Consider the following 25,541-nt stretch of genomic DNA (forward strand, 5'->3'; position numbering starts at 1 on the left):
TTCTTTCCAGATGTGGGGGGACTTTGGATTTGGGATACAGCATTTACTATCAGACAGCTATGGATATCTTGATTATTTTTGCTGAACTGTTAAGTCAGCAAACATTTATTAATCAGCTACTACATGGCAGGCACTGTGCTAAGTGCCAGGGATACAAAAAAAGACAAAAGAAAGTTACTCTCAAGGAGCTCACAGTCTAATGAAGGAGATAACATGGAAACAACTACATACAGAATAATTGTGTGTAAAAGTAAAGGGCAAGCACTAAGGTAAATGGGAATCAGAAGGTGGGACTTTATCTGAAACTTAAAGAAAGCCAGAAGTATTTTCCCCTTTTAAAATTTTTGTCACAAAGAATGGTTTGCCAGAAAGAGGGAAGGGATGTATTTGTAAGTGAAGGTGATGTAAAAACATAAGAGATCAATAAAAATAAGATCAAGTTTGCAGATAAGTTGAAAGATTAGGCTAAGAAAAAAGAGAGAAACTTTTCCAAGGTAGAGAACACCTGTAGCAAGATATTTCTCCTCTTGGCCAATGGGAATCTGATTTGCTTGACTATACATGTTTGTAGCAGGGGTTTTTTTTATTGGGTTCCCCCCCACTGGGAGTGCGGTTGAGAAAGTGAGAAAAGGCAAATTTTTGCTGATTGAAAAAAAATTTTTTAATTAAAAAAAAGCATTTTGTAATCGAATCTGTAGATGTACTGAATGTGCTTTAACCCCAAAAATATTTTATAATTTTGTTATGAATGGGATTTCCATTTTTCTTGTTTCTTTGATTTTGTTTTTATTATATAGAAATACTTGATTTTTGTGAGATTATTTTGTAGCCTGCAGCTTTGCTGAAGCTATTAATTGTATCACTGTCTCTTTGCTGATTCTCTGGGATTTTTATGCTTAATTTTAAACGTCAGGCATAACAGCTCCAAAAGCAGAATAATCCAGGTTCTGGGAAAAGAGATAAGGTATTGAGAGGAAGAACAGAGAACTAAGAAAAATGCATCAAACGTCACTGGTTTCATGGGCTACTTCCTTCTGCTTCATGCTGGGGCCCCACACCCTGATTCATCAACTCTTTCCAGCTGCAGACCTAAGCACTACCTCTGCACATGGGCCTAAAAGATTTTCTCCTCTCAGGGAATCAATACAGCAGCCCTTACTAAATACCCGTTAATCACCAAGCACTGTGCTAAGCATTCAAGATACCAAGACACCCCGGCATTCAATCCTGAGAGAATTCCGTAGCCCTGGCTGAGGTTAATCTTAGCTATTTCCTCTCGCTGCCTACCCACCCATTATACATACACATACCTGCTAGTCAAGGCTGGCCACTTCCCTGTGCCACAATCATTCTGCCCTGGGGTCTTGAGTGTGGGAGTAGGAAGGACATGGTACTAGCAGAGATCACATCAGAACTAGGGACCCTGGTGAAGGGGAGGTTGGGAGGAGCCATGAAGGGGCTGAATGACAATCTGAGGAACACTCTGACCTGGTCCTGGAAGGGTTTTTCAAAAAATGCAAAAGAGGAGGATTGGGAGAAGGAGGCATTGGCCAGACATGACATTTGTAAGTATTTGGCAAGGTGGGAGTGGGAAGTAGAGTGATACAGGGAGGAGGAGATGGGGAGACTATTCCAAAATCTGGACAATACCTAGACTGGAGGAAGAGGAGCTGGATTTGAGGAAAAACTGAGGCAGGGAAAATGAACAGCCTGGAAGCTAGCTTTGTTGTAGCAAACAACAATGAGAGCTTCCCCAGGGCCGAGTGCTGTTCGAGGGCCCAAAATCCCCACCCCCACTTCCACTTTTCAGTGCACTGCTCTCAAATGAGAATTCAAATGCACTTGAAAAGTCACACCAAAAATAAACCTAGGGCCTGAAGGAAGAAGTTTATTGGAACTAACCAGATGGTTCCTGCCTGTCTCCTCCTAACGTCCCCCCCCCACTCCCTACCCCACCCCATTCCACCCCCAAGAGCCAGTTTTCTAGGCCAAGTTTGCAATCATATCAAAATAAGATTTGTTTCGTTTTTTTCTTTATTAGAAATGCAATGAAAGTACTTATGATTGGGAGAAAGATAATGTTTTAAATCATTCTTTCCCTCCCTCCATTTTTCAAATAAAGGAGAAAAAAAGGGAGGCATATAACAATGGAATGGGTATTGACTCTGGAATTGGAGGATCCACATAGGTTCCAATCCCTCCTTTGCTATTTACTGCCTACGTGATCCTGGGCAAGTCACAACCTTCTTCACCCTCAGTTTCTTCATCTGTAAAATGGAGGGGTTGGATTAGGTGGTTTCTGAGATCCCTAAACCTGTAGATCCTGGAGTGCTCTGAGAAAACAATTCAGTACAACCTATCTCTTAATGTCTGCTCCTAGCTCTTCTGCTAACTTATTATGTGACTTTAAACAAATCATTTAACCTTCCTATGTTTAAGTTTTCCAACAATAAAGTTCAATAAGGATTTGTCAAGTGTGTACTCTGTACGAGGCACTGTACTATTTGATGAGGATTCAAAGAAAAAACCAACAGCCCTCATTCTTAAGCACACATTCCACTGAGGATGGGTACAGCTTTTAAAAAGATAAGTAAATGCAAGATGATTTGAGGAAAGAGAGAATCCTAACAAGTGAGGACATCAGAAAAGGCTGGCCAGACCTACACCTGAGCTGAGCCTCAGAGGAAGCTGGTAATTCTAAGAGGCTTGACTGGAGGAGGGAACACATAAAGGGAGCAGCCCATGAAAAAGCACCAAGGCAGGGTATGGATAGCTGACATCTAGTAATCTAGTTTGACTATGAATAGAATGTATAAAGGGGAATACCATTAAGTAAGACTGAAAAAGAAGACTAAGGCCTCAGAGCATGAAGAGCTTTCAATGTCAGGCTGAGTTGTTGTCTTTTTTTTATTATTGTAATTTAACATTTTAATTTTTCCCTAATTACATGTAAAAACAATTTTTAACATTCATTGTTTAAATTTTTTTCATTTCTAAGTTCTTTCTCTCTCTCTTTCCTATCCCCCCTCATTGAGAAGGCATGCAATTTAATAGAACTTATACATGTTCAGTCATACAGAACATAATTTCTATGCTAGTCACGTTGTGAAAGAAAACAGACAAAATACCCCCAAGAAAAATGAAGTAAAGAAAAAGTATGCTTTGATTTGCATTCAGATGCCTTTAGTTCTTTCTCTGGCAATGAATAGCATTTTTCATAATAAGTCCTTCAGAAGTGTCTTGGATTGTTGTATTGCTGAGAATAGCTAAGTTATTCAAATTGATCGTCATACAATATTGCTATTTTACTGCATATGGTGTTCTCCTAGATCTGCTCATTTCCTTTGCATCAGTCCATATAAGTCTTTACAGGTTTTTCTCAGAACATCCTGCTCGTCATTTCTTATAGCACAATAGTGTTCCATCACAATCATATATAATAACTTGTTCAATCACTCCCCAATTGATCGTCATCCCCTCACCTTCAAATTCTTTGCCACCACTAAAAGAGCTGCTATATTGTTGTATGTATAGGTCCTTTTCCTTTTTTATTTTTTCTCTCAGTCTCTTTGGGATACAGATCTAGCAGTGGTCTTGCTTGGTCAAAGGGTATGCATAATATTATAGCCTTTTGGGAATAGTTCCAAATTGCTCTCCAGAATGGTTGGATCAATATGCCATTTCACCAACAGTGACAATAGTGCCTCATTTTTTCTGCATCTCCTTTTCCTACATTTTCCTTTTCTGTTACATTAGCCAATCTGATAGGCATGGGGTAATACTTTATAGTTGTTTTCATTTGTATTTCTCTAATCAATAGTGATTTAGAGCACTTTTTTCATATGATTATAGATAGCTTTCATTTCTTCATCCGAAAATTGTCTTTTCATATTCTTTAACCACTTATCAATTGAGGGAAGGCTCTTATTTCTCTAAATTTGACTCCGTTTTCTTTGTATTTGAGAAATAAGGTCTTCATCAAAGAAACTTGCTGTAGGTTTTTTTCAGAGTTGTGATTACCAACTTCTCTCCATCCTATTTCCCCCCCTGTTGATCATACTCTCTTTTTTTACCTTGTCCATTCTCAAAAGCTTCTGATTTTTACCTCCCCAATTCATCCTCCTATAAGCTCAGCACTCCCTTTTCTTATCTCTTCCCTTCCTGCTTTCCTGTATGGTAAGGTAGATATCTATACCCAACTGAATGTGTATGTTATTTCCTCTTTGAGCCAATTCCAATGAGAGTAAGCTTCACTTTCTCTACCTCCCCCATTACTTCCTCCACTGGAAAGGCTCTTTCTTGCCTCTTTTATGTCAAATAATTGACCTCATTCTACTTCTCCCTTTCACCTCCTCTTTCTCACCCTTTAAGTTTATTTATTTATTTACTGCCTTTTGGAGGAGGCAGTTGGGGTTAATGACTTGCCCAAGGTCACATGGCTAGTTTTGTGTTAAGTGTCTGAGGCCGAATTTGAACTCAGGTGCTCCTGGCTCCAGGGCCAGTGCTCTATTCACTGTGCCACCTAGCCGCCCTGTAAGTTAATTTTTTAAAATAATTATTCCATTATATTCAATGTATGCCTGTGCCCTCTGTCTGTGTATACTCCTAACTATCCTAATAATGAGAAAGTTTTTAGGAATCATTTTCCCATATAGGGATGTGATAGTGTAATGGTAATATAATTTTGAATTTGAAGATTCCTTTGTGTTGGCAAAAGTAGCAGGTACTTAGCACTTCGTAACTGATCAAGCCTCTACTGGGGAAACAGAAGGTTATGAACTCCTGTCCCCTTGTTACCTATGTAACAGGAAATTGACTGAAGGAAGTAGGTAATACTGTAAATATAAGAAAAGCCCCAGAGAAGCACAGTCAGCATTTCCTTGAGCCCAAGATCTGGTGGCAGAACAGCTACAGAAGAATTAAGAACTGAGTCCTGAGAACTTGTGGTGGTAGAGTTTCTTCTGAACAGGAGCCCAGAGCCTGGAGCCAGGAGCCCAGGTGACTGAAGCATGACTGGGATGCTGAGACTTTGTTTACGGCTTGGTTGAGCCTTGCATTCCCTGGAGCAGAAATGGGGTGAAGGAGCTGACATGAACCAGACCTTGTGAAGTCCAGTGTGGAGCAGAACCTGCCCAGAGAGTTGGTAGAGGAACTGAGAGTTGTCTGCCATTGAATCCAGGTAGAATCTGGGACCATGGAAGGGGATCCAGGGAATCTGAGAACAGGCCCCACGTCAAGATGAAGAAAAGATCTCTCCTTGGGTACTGAGTAATTATGGAGTTAGTTTACTAGTGACCTAAGGGGTAGAGGGTTTTGTGTATGATACTTAGTAAGACTTTACTGAATAAGTGACTGATTGTACTTTGAGTACTTTGACTACTGTTACTGGTAAGTGACTGATTGAGTTAATCAAGACTTTGCCCCAAGAGTGGAAGACTTTGAGACTACTGATAAGTGACTAATTGAGTTAATTAAGACTGCCCCAAGAGTGGAAGATTTTGACTGTGTACTTTGATACTACTGATAAATGACTGATTGAATTAACTGAAGAGTCTAAGTGATTGAAGACTATCTAATCTAAGACTGATTGAATTAACTTGAGTGACTATTTTACTTTGAGACTATGTTGTGAATATTATATTGTGATTTTCTGTGATAAGTTGTAATATGATGAATGCTGGTTTTTTTAAAATTATGCTGTACCTTGATTTTCCATGTATATTTTGCTTTTGTTATGGAATAGAGTGATCACTACATTGAGTAATTAGAACCTTAAAAAAGCTGTTCACAGTAGCAGTTCTTCTGGAAAGCTTCTGTGCATGGCATTACAGATAATTTAATCTTATTGAATCCCTTATGATTTCTTTTCCTGTTTACCTTTTTATCCTTCTCCTGAGTCTTGTATGTGTCAGATTTTCTATTCAGCTCTGGTCTTTTCATCAGGAATACTTGAAAATCTTCTGTTTCATTGAATATCAATTTTTTCCCCTAAAGGATTTTACTGTTTTGCTGGACAGGTAATTCTTCAGTGTAATCCTAGCTCCTTTGCCATCTAGAATATCACATTCCAAGTCTTCTAATCCTTCAATGTAGAAACTGCTAAATCATGTGCTATCCTTATTGTGGTTCCACAATACTTGAAGTATTTCTTTCTGACTACTTGCAATATTTTCTTCTTGACCTGGGAGTTCTGGAATTCCTGTTAGTTTTCATTTTGGGATCTCTTTAAGGAAGTGATAGGTGGATTCTTTCCATTTATATTTTATCCATTGTTTCTAGAATCTCAAGGCAGTTTTCCTTGATGATTTTTTGAAAGATGATGTCTAGGCTCTTTTTTTGATTGTGGCTTTCCAGTAGTATAATATTCTTAAATTATCTGTATTTTCCAGGTGAGATTTTTTTCTCCAATGAGATAAGTCACATTTTCTTCTATTTTTTCATTCTTTTGATTGTGTTGTTCATTGTTTCTTGATGTTTCATAAAGTCATTAGCTTCCATTTGCCCAGTTCTAATTTTTAAGAAATTATTTACTTCAGTAAGCATTTGTACCTCCTTTTCAATTTGCTCACTTCTACTTTTGAAGTTCTTTCATTAAGTGAATTTTCGTATCTCTTTTTTCATTTGGCCATTTCTTCTTTTCAGTGCATTCTTCTCATTTGATTTTTATGCTTCTTTTACAATTTAGTTTATTTTTTTTAAGGTATTATTTTCTTCAGGTTTTTTTGTCTCCTTTACCAAGTTGCTGAGTTTTTTTCCATGATTTTCTTGCATCACTCCCATTTCTCTTCCCAACTTTTCCTCTATTTCTCTTACTACATTTTTAAAATCCCTTTTGAGCTCTCCCATGGCCTAAGAACAATTCATATTTTTCTTTGAGGTTTTGGATGTAGCAGTTTTTGACTTTGTTATCTTTTTCTGAGTTTATGTTTTGATCTTTCCTGTCATCATAGTAACTTTCTGTAGTCAGGATCTTTTTCTTCTGTTTGCTCATTTTTCCAGCCTACTTTTTAGCTCTATGCTAAAGTGGGGCTATACTTAAAGAGTGGAGAAGACACTGTCCCAAGCTTCAGGTTTTTTGAGCAGCTGTTTCATAGATAATTCTGGGGATCTGGAAATTTTTGTTTCTTCTAAGGTAGTATGATCTAGGAAGAGGTGTGTTTACTACTCTTCTGGCCTGTGCTCTGGTCTGTGTGAGACCACCAGCATTCCTTTCTACCCTGGAACTGTGACCACCAGCATTCCTTTCTACCCTGGAACTGTGACCAGGGTCCCCACTTCTCTGGGGCTACAAACTTTAGTGTGCTGGTGCTCCTCCTTGACCTGGGACTGAGACACAGGACTGTGAGCCAGATCCAAATATAGGCAATACAACAAAGTCCTGTCCCCAATGCCAGCAGAGTCACCCCTGTAATATCCTACTGACCAGTTGTCTGACCCCCTTTCCATCTGTGAGCTGAGAGATCTGGAAACCAGACAGCTGCCACTGATGCTGTTGCCCACAAGGGTGGTTTGCTAGGGCATGGCCTGTTCTGTACTGTGTTCCTTTCTCACCCTGGGTCAACAGACTCTTGGGTTGGAAAATTGTTTCACCCTGTCCTTTTATGGGTTTTGCCAATCTAGAGTTGGAGGCATTATTTAAAGTTTTTTGGAGAGGTTTTGGGGAGAGTTCAGGTGAATATTTGCCTTTTCTCCACCATCTTGGCTCCACTTCCTCCCGCCATTAAAAAAATTTTTTTTAAAACAATTGGGAGCCACTAAAGATTCTTCATCAATAGAGTGATATAGACCCATGCTTTAAAAAGATTATTTTGGCAACTGTGTAATTATGGATTAGAGAGGGCATAGACTGGAATCATGGAGACTTATTAGGAACTTATTACAATGATGTAAGCTAGAACTTATAAGAACCTGAATTAGGCTGATGGAAAGGTGAGTAGAGGGAAGGGGTCTGATGTCAGACATATTGTAGAAGTAGACTCAACAAGACCTAATTTGTTATGGGGGTGAGAAAGGATGAAGAGTTGAAGGTGACTCCAAGGTTGCAAACCGATGTGACTGTTTAAGACATTGCTCCACCAAAATGATGGTGACAAATAACCAGTGCCAATTCCTGCCACTTCCCTGCCATTCTGGTTTGCCCCTTGGTTCATTGCTTTGGAGTTGCCTGATTTGTCAATGAGAGAAGTTGGCTTTCCAATTCAAACATTCACTTGCTCCTCCTCCCAATATCACACCCTCCCAAGGAAAGTTGCAAATTCCAGGAATGTTACTTCGGGTTCTAGTCTAGGATTTCCTCCAGAAATGGGGAAAGCAAGAGAGATACTCAATGTGTAAACATGAATCAGGAAAGGAATAGCTCTTTTATTTTCACACAGGAAGGAGATGCTAAACACAGGAACGTCAAATGGGATCATGTGCACTTCAGAGGAATCAACTTATTACTATTTCTGCAAACATTTGGAAAGCTAGTATAATACTTAATTATCATTGGAACACAAATAGTGGTGGTGATTTTATATTTTACCTTTCTGCACTGGCAGAGTTGGTTCAAATAGCCAAGTTTTCTCGGGGCCTCTCTGCCTGTGGAGAGCCTCTGTGCTATTGCCCATTGCTTTGATAGACTCTGCTACTTATTTCTAGTTCTCTAAAACCTTTCGGGACCTTTCAATAATCTGAAAGCTAATGAAAAAGGAAGGAAATATACAAGAGAGGCAAAGGGGAGCCAAGACCAGGATAAAACACCAAGATTCTACACTGGTGGAAATCTAGCTAGTTGAGTCTCTACTCTTCCCTCCTCAAAATCTCTCCCGTTATTCCAGGGTAGAAAAGGACCTATTTCTCCATTCCTTGCTGAAATCACATCTTACTACCTAGAGAGCTGAATCTAAGAGCTTACCAATGTTACCTCCTTCCTCTATCCAGCATCACCTACTTTTCTAGTTTCAGTAACCCAACAGTGATGAGTTATGCATAACTAGAAGCCTATTTGTGTAGACTTCAGTTTCTGTGTGGACCCAGGGCAGAAAGAAAATATCAACATTGGCATAAGTTCCAAGGGGATAGGTGGGTATGGTGAATCTATTATAGTGGAATAATGGTGTTCTCAATAGAAATAGGGAAGTTTGGAGAAAGTCTGGGTTTAGGGGAAGATAATGAATTCCACTTTGGGTATGTCGAGTTTGAAGTACCAATGGGACATCCAAGTAGATATACCCAGTGGGAGGGGGCTGTAGAAGGTGTAGGGACCAACGATGAAGAGAGAGGCCAGGCCTGGATAAATAGAAACCAGAGTCATCTGCAGAGGGATGATAAATAAACATATGGTGCTGATGAAATCACTGGAGAGGTAAAGAGGGAAGAGATTGGATTATCTGAGGCACTTTTATTTTCTTATTATTTCAAACTATACAAAGTAAAAAGCAAAATTTGTTTTATAATAGATACAGATTTATTATTAAGGGAAGATACAGAGCACAGATTTGGACTATAACTGTAATTAGGAGGCAGGACACAGGTGATGATCCAGCAAAAGGAAATAAGGAATGAGCAGACAGGTAGGAGAACCAAAAGAGAGTAGTGTGCTGAAAATGAAGAGAGGAGAGAATATCTGGGAGGTTAGGTTTAAAGTACAATGATGCAGATATCAAGATGGAGAAGAACTTAGAAAAGGCCGCTGGACTTGACAAATAAGAGTGCACTGGTCACCCTGCTAACTGGCAAAAATGACCCCCCAAAATGGCAACAGTGTTGGAGGGGATGTAGTAGGATAGGCACACCAATACAGTGTTGATAGATCCCAGAAATGGTATAACCATATTGGAATTAGGCAAACAAAGTGACCAAAATTCCCATACTCTTTGAACCAGAAATTGCCTTACTGGGCTTATACCCCAAGAAGGTATCAACAAGGGAAAAATGTCCCCATATGCTCCAAAATCTTTATGACAGCACTTTTTGTGATAGCTAAGAATTGGTAACAAAGTTGGATTATTGCTAAACAAACATTGTGGTATATGAATGTAATGGAATATTACTGTGTTGTAAAAAATGATGGGTGTGATGAATATAGAGAAGTATAGAAAGATCTATATGAACTGATGCAGAGTAAGGTAAACAGAATCAAGAGAACAATATAAACAGTAATTATAACAATGTAAATGGAAAGAACAACTACACCCCTAAAAAACAAAATTATAAAGATCAAGTAAGACTTAAATGAAGAGAGATGAGAAAAGACTCTTTGGTTACCACTTTATGGAGGTTGGGAGGTTCACAGGTGTTAACACATTGCACATGTTTTCAGACTTCATCAATGTATTGATTAATTTGCTGATTTTTTTTCCTCTCTAAAAATATACTACTTGTCAGATGGGATGGTTCTCTAGGAGAAGAAGGAGTGATATTTGTGATAACCATGGCAATGCAAGAAACAGAAAAATATCAAAAACAGGTTTAAAAAAAGAGAAGTGGGGGGTGGCTAGGTGGCGCAGTGAGTAAAGCACCCTGGCCACGGAGTCAGGAGGACCCGAGTTCGGTTCTGGCCTCAGACACTTAACACCCACACAAAAAAACTAGCTGTGCAACCTTGGGCAAGTTACTTAACCCCAATTGCCCTCCAAAAAGGCAAAAAAAAAAGTGATTGGTAACTTTGGAGAGAGCAGTTTCACCTGGGAAATGGGGTGGTATTACGAAGTCAGAGAAAACGAAATGAAAGGTATATCATCCTGCCTGCTGGTTTAGATAGATGTCCTTCTTAAGGATCATTCTTAGAGCAATGGATCAAATAATTCATGTCATATGTGTATACTGTGAATTCTCTATTATATAAATCATGGCAATACTGTAGTAGTAGATAAAGGAGGGGCGGGGAGGTTTGGAAACAGGAAGAGTTCAAATATTGTCCCAGACATTTACTAAGTCATGTAACCCATAGGTAATTTCTAGGTATCTTGGGTCACTCTTTAGGACTCACCTACTAAGCCTTAGAGCAGTTAGAACCTTTTGTATTTGTACATTTTCTACCACCTAATCTGTAGATTGTCTTGGAATGATTCTCTAATTGGTTCATATATGCTGTTTTGTCTCTCTAGCTAGATGAGAGCAAGTGTGTGTGTGTGTGTGTGTGTGTGTGTTTGTGTAGGGGTGGCTTCTTTTATATGACCAACACCATCCCTCATAGTTATGGGTTTCATTGGTGCTTAGTCAATGCCTTTTGAGTAATAAAGTTTTCTCTCAAAGTCAAATAGGAACATCATACATGTCCCAGTCTATTTCAAAGATATCATAAATCTAAATTAAATAAGATATGTGAAAGTGCTTTGAAATATTTGGGGAAGGGGCGGCCAGGTGGCGCAGTAAGAGCGCCAGCCCCAGTGTCAGGAGACCTGGGATCGGTTCCGGCCTCTGATACTCGGTACCCACACAAAAATAATAATAACTGGCCATGTAACCTTGAGCAAGTTACTTAACCCCTATTGCTTTAAAAAAAAAAAAAGAAAAATATTTTGGGAAAATACTTATCTTTTAATGGAACTATGATTTTGACTCTCCAAATGTTCTTAGGGTATAAGCCTGTATAAATAGTAGAATCTCCTCAGAGAACTTTTTTAAGTTGTAGAGGAATTGTTGACCTGTATTGGTAGAAGGAATTTCTTCACTGGTAGTAGTGCATTGGATAGAGTGCCAGGTATTGAAGGCCTGCTGGAGTCAGGAAGACTCACTTTCCTGAGTTCAAATCTGGCCTCAGAAACTTACTATCTGTGTGACCCTGGGAAAGTCACTTACCCCCATTTGCCTCAGCTTCCTCATCTATAAAATAAGCTGGAGAAAAAAATGGCAGCCCTCCTCCTGTATCTTTGCCAAGAAAACCCCAAAATGGGGTCTCAAAGAGATATAACTGAAAGGACTGAACAATAACAACAAAAAGTTCTTTATACCAAGGAAATCACAGGTTTGGCAGGGAAGAAAACAAAACCTAGTATTCTCGTAAGATAATCAAGGGTTAAGAGGGTGGTCTCAGCAGGTCAGATTTCCCTGTTGTCATCTCTTCACACAGCACTTTCCCTCTGCTACCTTCAGAATGTTGAAAGACTTAGTATTTTTGTACATGCCCGACAGCAATTAAATGATCTGTCTTGAGATAAATAACCGAAAACCCTGTGCACCAGAGCTGTGGGGAAGGGACTGAAGTTGGAGAACAGGGCTAACATAATGTCACAATAAACCTGTCTTCTGGCTGCTTCCTTCTGTAGTACCTTCATGGATGGAAACATGCTTTAAAAGCAACAAAAGGTCATGCATTCAGACAATGGGGGTGTGGTGGGAACTTTTGCTTCACCCCAACATTCCTATTCAATGGTGCCAGGATTTTATGGGGGATGGGAAGAGACAAGGAAGGAAGGAAGGCAAATTGTAGTTAGACACTGACTTGGAAAGGAGGCAAGACCATTGAACAGTTTTGGTTTAGAACTGGTTGAGGAGGTCATTTTGGAGAGAATGTTCTATCACCTGTTTCACATTTCTAAATGTTCCACTTGCAGTTTCCTGAATGAAGGCCAGTTGCATAGAGCACCACAGTTAGCTAAGTCAAACAATTGGCTTCGACCTTGGGGGATGAAAAACAGCAAAGAGGAAATAGTGACTTCAGAGAGTTGAAGTTTTATTTTGTGCACTGTGAAACTTTAATCATTTCAAGTCTTGCAAAACCTTCTGATCCCAAGGAGAGTACATATGCAATGAAATTAGCCTAAGCAAGCATGAAAAGCATAAACAAAAGAATCTGGCTGGGGTGGCAATTGACACGTTTCATGTGACCTTGTGAAATTGTCAGGGTCGTTTATCTCAGTTGAGTCAGAGTATGGCACCAGTAAAGTTAACCAAGGTCATGGGCTTGGTGCCCATGGCAAAGCCTTTGTATGGAGAAGCATGGCAGAGTAAAAAGAAAGCTGTCTTACAACCAGAAAGCCCTAGGTTCAGGTCCCACCTGTGAGTCCTCACCTATGGCTCTGTGACCCTAGAGAAGTCACTTGACTTCTTCATGCTCAAGGCTGCTCTCTAACACTATATTGGAACACTGGCAGGAGTTTACTCACCCAAGAGGTCCCTCTACTAGTGAAATCAAAGACCTGGTCCTTATCCCTATACTACATGAGCTATGATCACTTGGAAACAGGTTGGGAGAGGGCCCTCCCTTATCACCTTTGTTTTGTGGAATCCCCAGATCCCTCTAAGGGAGTGTCAAGCTCAAGCATCTCCCCTGGAAGAGGTCTTTCCCATCTCCTCTAGCTGTTAGTGCTTTCTCCCTCCCTCCACAATGAGCTTGCATTTATTTTGTGTGTATTTCATATTTATCCATGCAACTAGGTAGCACAGTGTGTACAGTGCTGGACTTGGAGTCAGGAAGACCTGATTTCAAATTTGACCTCAGACACTTACTAGCTGGGTGATCCTAGGCAAGTGATTTAAAAACAATGAAAACAAAAATCTGTTTGCCTCAGTTTCCCCGATTGTAAACTGGGCATCCTAATTGCACCTACCTCCTACTACAAGAGGGGGACAGCACAGTGGATAGAGTGCTGGGCCTGGAGTCAGGAAGACTCATCTTTCTGAATTAAAATCTTGCCTCAGATACTTACTAATTGTGCAACCCTGGGCAAGTCATTTAACCCTATTTGCCTTGCTTTCCTCATCTACTGAATGAGCTGGAGAAGGAAATGGCAACCCTCCTCCAGTATCTTTGCCAGAAAATTTCACATGGGGTCATGAAGAGTTAAACTCAACTAAAAAATAGCTAAAGAGGTCCTACTCTGAGTGTTATTGTAAGGATGAAACGAGATAATGTCTGTACAGTGTTTAAGCACAGTGTCTGGCACATAGGAGGTATTCAACAGGAAAGGAAGTCTTCCTTCCTCCCTCCTCTTTCTTTCTCTCTCTCCCTTCTTTCCTTCTCTTCCTTCCTTCCTTCCTTCTTTCCTTCCTTCCTTCCTTCTTTCCTTCCTTCCTTCCTTCCTTCCTTTCTTCCTTCCTTCCTTCCTTCCTTCCTTCCTTCCTTCCTTCCTTCCTTCCTTCCTTCCTTCCTTCCCTATTACTCCCTTCCATTAGAACATAATCTCCTTGAGAACAGGTACCATTTCCTTTTTATCACTGTAGATACAGCATATAACACAGTGCCTGGCACATAGTAGTTGCTTAATAAATGCTTGAATGAATGAATGAATGGGTAAGTGGATGACTACCTATCACCACTATTGGGAAAATAACTCAAAGTGGACACTTTGTTGATGCATCAAGGTAATTTTTTTTGTATATGAATGACAGTACATTGCCCTCTCACTGCACCAAACCCCTCATGAGTCTTTTTTCCCCCACTGTAGGTACAGTAGAAAAAGAATGAGGGATGGAGCTAAATAAAAGTTTCTGTGTGCAGAACACACACACACATACACACACACATCTGTACATTTTAGTTTGAATCATTATCCTATTCTTTAGGAAAACTTAAACTGTTCCCTCAGTCAATCAGTCAATATTGAGTCCCCCCCACTATGCTCAGAATATAAACAATGAACTATGAGAGACATTAGTGAAGTCATAGTCTCTGGTCTCAGGTATCTTTCATTTGGTTCTCTGGCCTTTTGCCTGGGAAGGGGGTGTTTGTTTTTCGATCTCATGTTCTTTTAGGTCAAGTGTCAGCCTACTGTGGCCTGCTGCCCATTTTTATATGGCCCATCAGCTAAGAATGGTAGCTTGTGGGATATACAAATACAGGCATGGGCTGGAATTGGTCCTTGGGTTGTTTGTTGACTGCCATCTTGGTCCAGGAATCGAGCATTTCACTTTCCCTGTCATTCAAAGAGCAAAATAGTGAAAATACCATGTTAGTTTAATGCAGAAATTCACAAACTTGCTAGTGCCTTGGACCCCTCTGGTAGTCTAGTGAAACCTACTTCTGGTGGTCCAGTGACCACTCTCAGAATAATGATTTCTAAAATGCATAAAGAAAAGTGCATAAAATTAGAAAGGAAACTAATTATGCTGAAACATAGTTATCTATTTTTGTTAAAGTTCATAGATCTTAGGTTAATAACCCCTGGTTCAATGGAGTCAGTGACATTCAGGTTGTGAACCTCTTAAGTGGGGCCTGGAAAGAGCGCTGCACCTGGAGTCAGGATGACTCATTTTATGAGCTCATATCTGGCCTCAGATGCCTACTAGCTCTGTGACACTGGGCAAGTCACTTCACCTTGTTTGCCTCAGTTTCCTCATCTGTAAAATGAGCTGGAGAAGGAAATGGCAAACCACTCCAGTATTTTTGCCAAGAAATGAGTCACAAAGAGTCAGACACAGCTGAACAACAACAATCTTCATATTATTAATTGGGCTGTGGTAGGAAAGGAGCAAGATTTCTTACTCCAAGAAAAGACAGAGACTATTACTCCTGAGGCCACAGGATCTCATGGTTTCTGAATCCTAAGAAAGGCAACTTGGCCTCAGTCATACCAAGAGGCAGCTTTAGTGTCATCTAGAAAAGCAAAATGATCCCAGAGGCTCTTTCCCACAGTGCTAGAACACAGAAGTGTCTCCAATCAAGGTGTTCAGTGACCAATGCTCCCATTTAGACAACACTTAGTCCTTGGACAGTAGATGGCTGTAGGTCACACAAATAAAGCAATAAAACATTATCAGTCGCAGATGTTGCTTGCATTTATGCAATGTGGTGTTTTAAAAACAAATTTTCCTCCAGCTCTAGCCTGGAGGTTTTTTGTTTTTTTTTTTGCAGGTGGTTCTTTACTCTTGGTCGGTTTATGTAAGTGAAGCCAGGTTCCTCCCCTTTCATCTTGGCCAAAGTACTTATCAGCAATCCTCCTCCTCCTTCCCTCTGCTCACCGCCCCCCCACCCCCCGAAATCAGGGGCTCTCACCTGATGTCTCGGGATAGAGAATGCATTGCCATCTTCCGGGTGGTCTGACAAGCTCTACTTTTTGCTTGATGTTTTGGAAATGGTATAAAGGCAGGCAGGAAAGAAGGACGAGAAAGAAAGAAAACAAAACAAAAGAAAGAACAGGAAGAGGAAAAGGAAAGAGGGAAGGAAGGAGGAATGAGGGAAAGAAGGGAGGGAGAGAAGGAAGAAAAGAAAGGGAAAGGGGAGGAAGGAAGGAAAGGAGGAAGAAATGAATGGAAAAGGAGGGGAAAGAAAGGAAAAGGAAAGAGGGAAGAAAGAAAGGAAGGAAAGAAAATCCAACTATCCTAAATTACAAAATGGGAAGACTATCATTTGAGTTAAGCACACTTAGTTAAGTTTGCTTACAGTAGAATACATACTGCTTGAGGGTGAACTCTAATTCTCTTTTGGTCTTTAGATCACCAGTGAAAAGTAGTTTGGCTAGAGTGCTAAGTCTGAAGTTTGGAAGACCTGGGCTCAAATATCACTCCTGACCTCTACTAGCCAGGTGGTCTTGGGAATATCACATCACTTCTGCACTTAAGACATATATACTAAGTCATGGTTGAGTTGTGATCTGCATCAGTGAAGAGATTTTCTCTGCAGGAACTTCCCCAGGCTGGCAGAATTATTTATCTTTCCATTATCCACAATACCTACCACAGTGCCTTCCATGTTTCATAAATGTCTGTTTAAATTGGATTATGTTTTTTTTTTTTAAGCAATCAGTGTTAAGTAACTTGCTCAAGGTTACAGTTATTTCTGGGTGTGGTGCTGAGTATCTGAGCCTGGGATTTGATCCAGGTCATCACAACACTGGAGCCGGTGCTCTTACTCGCTGAGCCACCTGGCCTCCCCTAAGCAATTGGGGTTAAGTAACTTGCTCAAGGTTACACGGCCAGGTGTTTCTGGGTGGGTTCTAAGTGTTAGAGCCCGGATTCGATCTCCAGGTCATCCTGACACTGGAGCCGGTGCTCATACTCGTTGTGCTACCTGGCCGCCCCTGGATTATGATTTTTTTAAAAATACCCGCAGTCCCCATTTCTCATTTGCACTTGCTTCTCCCCCCAGTGCTGCCAAATGAAAGATGCTTTTACCATGCTGCGAAAAGAAGCAATTTGGATGTCATGGAGCAGTTGGTTGAGGAGAAAGTTAACATTCATGCCACGAACAGTGTGAGTAGAGACAATATGTATGGTAGAAAATAATTGAGAGTGGCGGCTGAGGCGGACCAAGCCTCTCAGAAGTCCTGGAGCAAGGTTAACACCCCTGTAATTCCACTTATATATTTACAATTGTCTTCTGGTCCTCTCCACCAGGATGAACACCAAGATCTTTCAGTCTAAAAATAAACTCATACTTTCTAAAACTGAATTCCTCCCTTTCCCCTGCATCTACTCCTTCTCCTAATTTCTTTCTGTTGATAGTACTGCCACACTTCCCAATTACCCAGGTCCATAAACTCAAGACATTTTTGATTCAGAAACTCTTAGATCTAGAAGTGAAAAGGACCTCTCAGAGCCTGCCTAATCCAACCCCCTTCATTTCACTGATGGAGAAACTGAAATCAAAGAGGTTAAATGATTTGGGCAGGGTCACACTGGTAGTAAGGATGGTAGTTGGGATTTGAACCCAAGTCCTTTGACTCCATTGTCAATATTTTTACTGCTTCATGCTGTCTGCACTTGCTCATCTCCCACATAAAACCAGTTGCCTGATTCTAGCTCCATATCTCACCCACCTTTATCCAGGTCATCTTGAATTATGGTCATAGCCTCATAATTAGTGTTCATACCTTGTGTATATCCTGTCCCTGATTTATCCTTCACACTACTGCTAGAATAAATGCTCTTAATCTGTTACTCTAACCATTCAAGAACTTTCAGTAGCTCCCAATTATATACTACATATAGTATAAAGTTCTGACCTTGGCATTCAAGGTCCTCTACTACCTGGGTTCAACCATCTTGTCTCATTTACTGTACTTTGACAGCCCAATCAAACTGTGCTTTGTGCATGTTCTCTTCCTCTCCTATCCCCAGATGTTTCCATGCTTTTGCTTACACCAACTTTGCCTGGCAATGGACAACTCCCATCTTAGCTCCATCTATTGGAATCCCACCCCTTCCTTAGAAGCCCAACTAGGGTACCACATCCTTTGTGAAGCCTTTCATGACACCCCCACCCCAGGGAAAGGAATTGCTCCATCTTGTAACTTTTCAGAGCACACTAGACTAGATCACTTCCTCCCTGTATCACTGGTTTGTCTATGAATACTTTTTTCCACATTAAAGAACAACTCCTAGGGAGTTGGGTCCATATGGTAAAGGGAAAGTTATTAGATAAGATAATGGGAAAAATTGAATACAATTGACATAATGGATACAAGTAGGTAAGATAGGATGTGGGTAGTAGAAAGTGAACTAGACTTAAAATTAAGAGTCCTTTGCTCTGACACTTACTAGCCATCAAGCCATAGACAAGTCCTTCAAGTTTTCTCTTTTTCTAAAATAGAGGCATTCATATTTGGCCTAGAGGCAGGCAGAAACATGAACTTGTTAGACCTTCAAGAGCTATATAAATGTCAGTTGCTTTTATTTTATTAATAAAGTTTGTTGGTTGAATGGAATTGAAAAGGTGAAATCAGAGAACGCTACCTCCCTGGGTATGGGAGTTTAGCTTATCTTTGGGCAAGGATGTAGGGTGTTTGCTTGCTTTTTAATCTTCCTGCTTAACTTAATACATTGTGGGTCTATGTTAAGTCAACAGGGGAGATTAGGGACTTGGATTTCAGTCTGCTTATCATTCGGGCCTCTCAAATTCTGGAAAGTCAGAACATCCTTGGCTACTTCATCTAAGTTGATTTTGTTCCATTGAGTGTCATTTGTAGCTAGGTTCCTCCAAAGTTGAAATCTTTAGAAAAAAAATGACTTGTTTAATAGCATTGTTGTTGGGTTGTTGTAAACATTCCTGTCTGGACAGAAACCTTCCATTTTAGCTCCTATCTCTCTGGTGTCAGGTTTCGGAGAGATGAAGGGCAGCAGGGGATGGCTAAATGGATCCATTGCTAGAAATACAGGTTTCCTGTTTCTCTGGATTTCCTGCAACTCTTCTTTGTGGAAATTTCTGTATACTCCTAGTGATGTTTCTGAAAGTGGAACAGGAGCAGGGGAGAGAAAGGAGATGGATGGGGCCAGTAGCTTGGGATAGTCTGTGGGTGCATTTCAAGAGGTGTGTTGGTCTCTCTGTGCATGCACACATTGTGTATAGATGTATCAGAGTACCAAATAGTTGTTTGCTGCTGGCAACTCAAAACAAAAATGGATAAACTTCCTCCTCTACCCACTATAGTAAGTTTTTTTTTTTTTTGTAGGACGACAGGATTTTTGTTTTTATCAGCATGTGAGAACTCCTAGCATAGAAAACTCATTCTATGTATGCAGACCAGCAACTTGTAAAACTCATTGGAAACCTTAGTGAGCTGCATGGGGTCAGGTCATCAAGAAGATTAAGGGACTTGGCTATGGTCACACTGCTAATATATGTTATAGGCATGCTGACTCCAAGGCTATCTCTTTCTGGAGGTTTTTCTTTTTCTTTCTTTCTTTCCCTCCCTACCCTCCCCCACTCCCTCCCCTGGTCTAGAATTGTGGTTTCATTGGTATAAGGAACTCTTAGTTAGGAAACCCCCCTTACCCATGCAGATCACCAGATGCCCTACAACTAAAGTCTTAGAGAGCTGCCTGGCACATTGAGGGATTAAGTGATTTGCTCCAGGTCAAACAGCTGGTATGTGTCAGAGGCAGAATTAAACCTAGGTCTTCCTGACTCTAAGTCCTTATTTTCTGTCTACTATTGCCATGCTGACTTTCATGTGGGTTCCTTCGAGGCATTAAAGTTAATAAGTAGGTGCCCTTGGAGGTATGTAGGTGGTGGCATTATAAAAAGTAGGCTAAAATATTTGTTACAAAAGCTGTGTCTTAATTTCCCCCCCATCCCTCCAATGGTAGGGGGTAAGAGGGAGAGGAAAAAATAAGTATAGGTTAGGAGGGGGAAGAAAAAGGAAAGAAGCATTTTTTAAAAATGTGTAGAAGAAAACAGTAGGGAAGGAAGGCCAAAAAGAATCAGACAAGACAGCTTTGAAAGTTACATGTTAGGGGCAGCTAGGTGGTGCAGTGAATAGAGCACCAACCCTGGAGTCAGGAGGACTGAGTTCAAATCTGGCCTCAGACACAACACAGAATTAGCCATGTGACCTTGGGCAAGTCACTTAATCCCAATTGCCCTGCCTTCCCCCTCCAGAAATAAAGTTACATGTTAGATAGATAGACAGATAGACAGACATAGATATGAGTATATATATATACACATATAATGAAGCAAGCTGCACATAATCAAGATTTAAGGTTTCATGTACAATTCTCTTGCTCTGTTATTCTTTCTATGGAAATTTGTACTTTATTTTGGTGTTTATAATAAGTTCAATTTTTTTTTAAGTAGCCTAAACTCTACTCTGTGGATATCTAAGTACTTTTACATTTGTCAGTCAACTGGGTAACAATGATACTATCCTTAGACTGTTCATTTTAGTATTAGCTTCCCACTATCATAGATTCCCACCTAGGGAACAGGCATAATGTATGTTCTGGGGAATTTTTTTTAATTATAAACTTTATAGGCAAAATAAATTGAAGAGAAAGTAGTTAAAAAGGATTGCCCCGGAGATTTTCTGTCACAAATTTCCTTTTTTTTTTGTATGAAAAAAATCTTAGCTTCTATCAAGAATTTTGTGCTAATGAAAAGTAATGGCATCTGTTACAAGCTAGCATTTTTTTGTTGTTGTTGTATTACAAGAATGACTGGTTCTGCATTGAGTTTCAGCTCTTCCTATTAAATTTTATATTCCTTATGTTTCTGGCATATATCCCAGTGAGCTGTAAAGCTCTCCAATGTTATGTGAAACCTAATGCATTTTGAATTATGCTGGAAATAATTCATAGTACTTTCAAGGCAAACCAAAAGAACAGAGCTGAATGATTTTTAAAATATTTTTTATTGATAGCTTTTGTTTTTCACATTACCACAATTTCTCCCAGTACCCCTTCCCTTGGCCCTCCAGAGAACCATCCCATATAATAAATAATATTTTAAAAAAACAAAAGAAGGAAAAAGGTGGGAAATTGAACTGAATATATATATATATATATATTTAAATTAAGACCTCAGAGCAAATGTTGGACTCTCCAGAAATAAAAAATGTTTTTTAAAAAAGCAAACACTGGTTTGATGAAATAACTAAAATTTCCATTTCCAGCTCTGTCTTTTAAAAAATGCATGTTTTTATTCCTTACCATAACTAACCTCCAATAAGCATTTCCTACAAAAACTGTGTTTACTTAGATGAAGCCCACAGCCCTGCATTTTGCTGTGGGTGGAAACCATTTATCAGCAGTAGATTTCCTTCTCAATCATAAGGCCAGGGTGGACATTGCTAATAAGGTAAGTGCATATTCACCTAATAGAATTGAGATACTTCCTTTAAAACTAGTATAGTTGAAAAAGAAAGAGCTACTAAATTGAGAGAGAGAGAGAGAGAGAGAATGTTTTTCCCCTAAGAAATAATCAATAGTCTTTTCTATGGTGGTGGCTATATATAAGGCTTATTTACAACATATACATGCGGATATTAAATGAGGCTGTCCTTTATATGCAGAAATTATACTCCTAATCCCTCCCAGACAGAAACAATGCTTTGGACTATTTGTTCAGTGACGATGATGAATTCCAGAAGTGACCCTTGGGATCAATAGTATGCATTTGTAAGAAAGCAAATAGTACCGTTTATGTCTATTGAACAGGCTGAAGCAAACTAGTTCACAGAGGGACTAAACTCATGACTTTGCTCTTGAGATAAAAATGTTCCAATCACCTGAGCTAAAAAACCACAGACATGCCTGCTTACATACACAAAGTGACCCACCCACAATGCTTCCTGCACTTACCCTGTTTCTATTTCCTATTACAACTCTGTTCCAGGTTTAAAAAGCTATTGTGTGTGTGTGTGTTGGGTGTGTGTGTGTGTGTGTGTGTGTGTGTGTGTGTGAGAGAGAGAGAGAGAGAGAGAGAGAGAGAGAGAGAGAGAGAGAGAGAGAGAGAGAGAGAGAAAGGAACTATCCCGTATGCTTATAAATGCATGGGATTGAGAACTGGAAGGAACCTTTATGATAACACAGTCTAGACCTTTCATTTTACAGAGGAACAAACTGATGGCCAGAGTGGCTTTCCCAAGGTGACATCAATAGAAAAGAGAGCTTGAATTTGAACCTATGCTCCCCACCTTAAGTGGAAGCAATAGAGACTTTCCTGTGGGACAGCAGAAAGGCAACTGGCTCTGGAGTCAGAATATCTGAGATCAAATTCCATCTCTAACAATTATGGATTGTGTGACCATGGGCAAGTTGATTTACCTTTCTGAAATTCAGTTTCCTCATCTGTAAAATGAGGACATGAGTCCTTCACGAGACTTCTGAGCTCTGTCCCAGCTTTACATTTATGATTCTCTGATGATGCTATAACATGGCCCTCCACTGGAACAGTGGGGATGTGGGGACTGACACCAACTTGCAGAGAAGAGCAGAATGAAATTATAGCCAATGTCATTGTTCCATGTAGTTCAGTTTGTTTGCCAGTTGTAGTACAGACCAGTCCATAGGCCAGTGTAATAAGAATGTAAATTTTAAAGATCTTCCCTGCCCCTAGGCTAATGTGCACCTGAAGCCTGGGGTGGGGGAGGCTTGTTTTTCAGTAGATACTTCTTGATTGGCCAGTGAGTCAATAAGGTTGTTACATTCTCTGAGCCAGGAGAAGGCTATATAAGCCCTGATGTGTAGCTTTGTTTTGGGGACTCACTTTGAGAAGTGTTCTGTGATTTGATCTGAATTCTGGGAAGCCGTTGTTGAGAGTCCCCCGGCTTTGAAAAACCCAGAATGTGGAAACCCAGATGTTGACTGGGTATGGATGTAATGGTTGGACAGTTTGGAAAGCTGTCTACTTGATCTGTTAATGTCTTGATAATTATGCCTGTATACTTTGAGGTTCAGGGTGCTGACCTTTTCTTCTGAACAAGGTAAACGATATATGTCTGACTGATTAAAGTAAGCTTGTTGACCAATTTTGACTTGCTTTCCTTTAACAAAGCAGATCCAAGAACCTGTGGTAGCTGCAAACCCTGAGGACGCTTGGGGTGCTTGCTGCTACAGCCAGTCATGAAGATTTCTCTTGATTTTACTCCTGGGTTATCTTTTCCTTCTGTTTTGTTCTTTTTTTGTCTAATTCTCTATAACGTTGCTGATAAAGAAACACCATTGCAGTGAGTAAAGAACTGGCCCGGGAGTCAGGAGGATCCAAGTTCAGTTCTGGCCTCAGACACTTAACACCCGCACAAAAAAACTAGCCATGTAACCTTGGGCAAGTTACTTAACCCCATTTGCCCTCCAAAAGGTGCAAAAAAAAAAATACCATTGAAATAATATTGAGGAAATAACCATTTTTGGTATATGAATATTGGCCATTCCCTCCATTTATATGGAGGTGAATAACTGCATTGAAAGTTGGCATTAACCTAGGAGTAGACTCTATAGAACTGGGAAACATTTCTTGTTTATCTCAGCTTTCATAATCCTGTTCCCAGGCGGCTTTGCTAATGACTTGCAATGAGAATAGTCTGCTTTCTCCTTTTGGTGTTGGAAAATGTTGCAATCGCTGATCCAAGTCTTAATAGAATCTATATTTTTACAAGTAGATGTGGAGTTTGGCCTGGTTCTACTACATTATCTAAATTCAGTAGTGATCTGTTTCATATTGAGTAACCAACTATAGTCCATCAATAACAGAAAACTCTTCCTGACTTTTCTCTTTGGAGCTTTTTAAAAATACATATATATATATATATATATATATTTATATTTATATTTATTTTTTCCTATAAATGTAGTATATCCCCAGCAAGTATTACTACACCATAAGTTAAAAGATAAAAAAGAATTCCTGTCAGGTGAGATATAGAACAATTTCCTATATATTTTATTTCCCTGACAAAAAAAAAGATGGCCATTTTTTAGTACTTTTATCATTAATCTAATTACTTTTAGGTGCATGCGTGTATAAAGAGCTTAAGTAAAATGTATAGGCAGACTACCATCATGAATGGTCTGTTCTGCCAATTAATTATGTGAGTATTATGCCCTATGTGAGTTAGGCTCTGCAGTAGCCTCCTAATGAGTATCTCTACCTTTAGCTTTTTGTCTCCCATCAGCCTTCTTTTATTTATTCACATAGCTGTACCTTGGCCCAACCCTCCTCATCTCTGACCTGGACTATTACAATAGTCTCCTGTTTACAAACCTCTCTGTTTCCAGTCTCTTCTCTCTGAAATCCATTCTCTGTGAATAGATGCCAAAGCAATTTGATCAAGTTTGCCTCTAGGATAAAATGCAGACTCTTCTGTTTGGTATACAAGGCTATTTACAATCTGACTCCAGCCTACCTTTCTAGCCTCATTAGCTATGTATATACTATATAAATATGTATATGGATATACTATATACATATGGACATACATGTACTATGCATTCAGCAATGTCTAATTTCTCCTTAAAAAAGGAGTCAAACCAAAACATTTTAATAACTCCTTGATGTAGATGGATGACATCAAGTTATATAATTCCACTGAAAAACAAATTAAAAATAGTTAATGTTATCATTGGAATCTTTGTCCAAAGATATTAAAATGAACATCTTCTCAAAATGTTTTTAAATGCATAAAATTCTTAATGTATGCCAGGGAAAGATAGAGATTGAAAGCTTTAAACTTGAATCTGGAAGGCACAATGAAGCAACAGATGAAGTTATATGGTAGGACCAGGTTTTTCTCCTATTTTTTATGATAGGAATTATCTTTCCCTAAAAGGTCTGCAGTGGATAGAATGCCAGGTCTGGAGTCAGAAAGACCCCCACTTCAAAGTTGTTTCCAAACACTTACTAGTTGTGTGATCCTGGACAAATAACTCAATCTCTGTTTGCCTCAATTTCCTCATAATAATAACACCTATTTCCCAGAGGATCAAATGAAATAATAATTGCAAAGCAATTTGCATAGTGACTGGCACATAGTGCTATATAAATGTTAGCTATAATAATAATAATTTTATGTAATATAGTATAACAATAGCTAACCCATGTTCTTCAAGCTCATGGATTTTGTATCTCACCAAACCATATGAAACTTGTTAAAGAGTTTCTTTAGAAGTTGATCATTACAACGTTGCTGTTACTTTGTATAATGTTTTCTTGGTTCTGCTCACTTCACTTTGCATTAGCTTATTGAAGTCTTCTGAGGTTTTTCTGAAACCATGGTGCTCATCTTATAGCACGATAGTATTCCATCACAATCATATACCACAACTTGTTCAGCCGTTCCCCAATTGATGGGCCTTCCCTCAGTTTCCAAGGCTACTACAAATATTTTTGTGATTATAGATCCTTTTCCTTTTTCTTTGATCTCTTTGGAATTTAGACCCAGTAGCGGTATTACTGGATCAAA

The 25,541-nt window shown here is 39.5% G+C and overlaps 1 protein-coding gene across 1 annotated transcript in view; it reads left to right on the forward strand.

Moving 5' to 3' along the window:
* Nucleotides 1–1,387: 1,387 nt before the first annotated feature.
* ANKDD1B (ankyrin repeat and death domain containing 1B) overlaps nucleotides 1,388–25,541 on the forward strand; it is an 82,637-nt gene continuing 58,483 nt past the window's right edge. The window contains 3 exon segments of the mRNA XM_069095987.1: nucleotides 1,388–1,565; nucleotides 17,012–17,115; nucleotides 21,341–21,439. Coding sequence (XP_068952088.1) covers nucleotides 1,388–1,565; nucleotides 17,012–17,115; nucleotides 21,341–21,439 — 381 coding nt within the window.

This window comes from Petaurus breviceps, unplaced genomic scaffold (assembly GCF_028583685.1).
Source record: "Petaurus breviceps papuanus isolate PSGF00001 unplaced genomic scaffold, PetGlider_PUasm1.0 229, whole genome shotgun sequence".
NCBI lineage: Eukaryota > Metazoa > Chordata > Mammalia > Diprotodontia > Petauridae > Petaurus > Petaurus breviceps.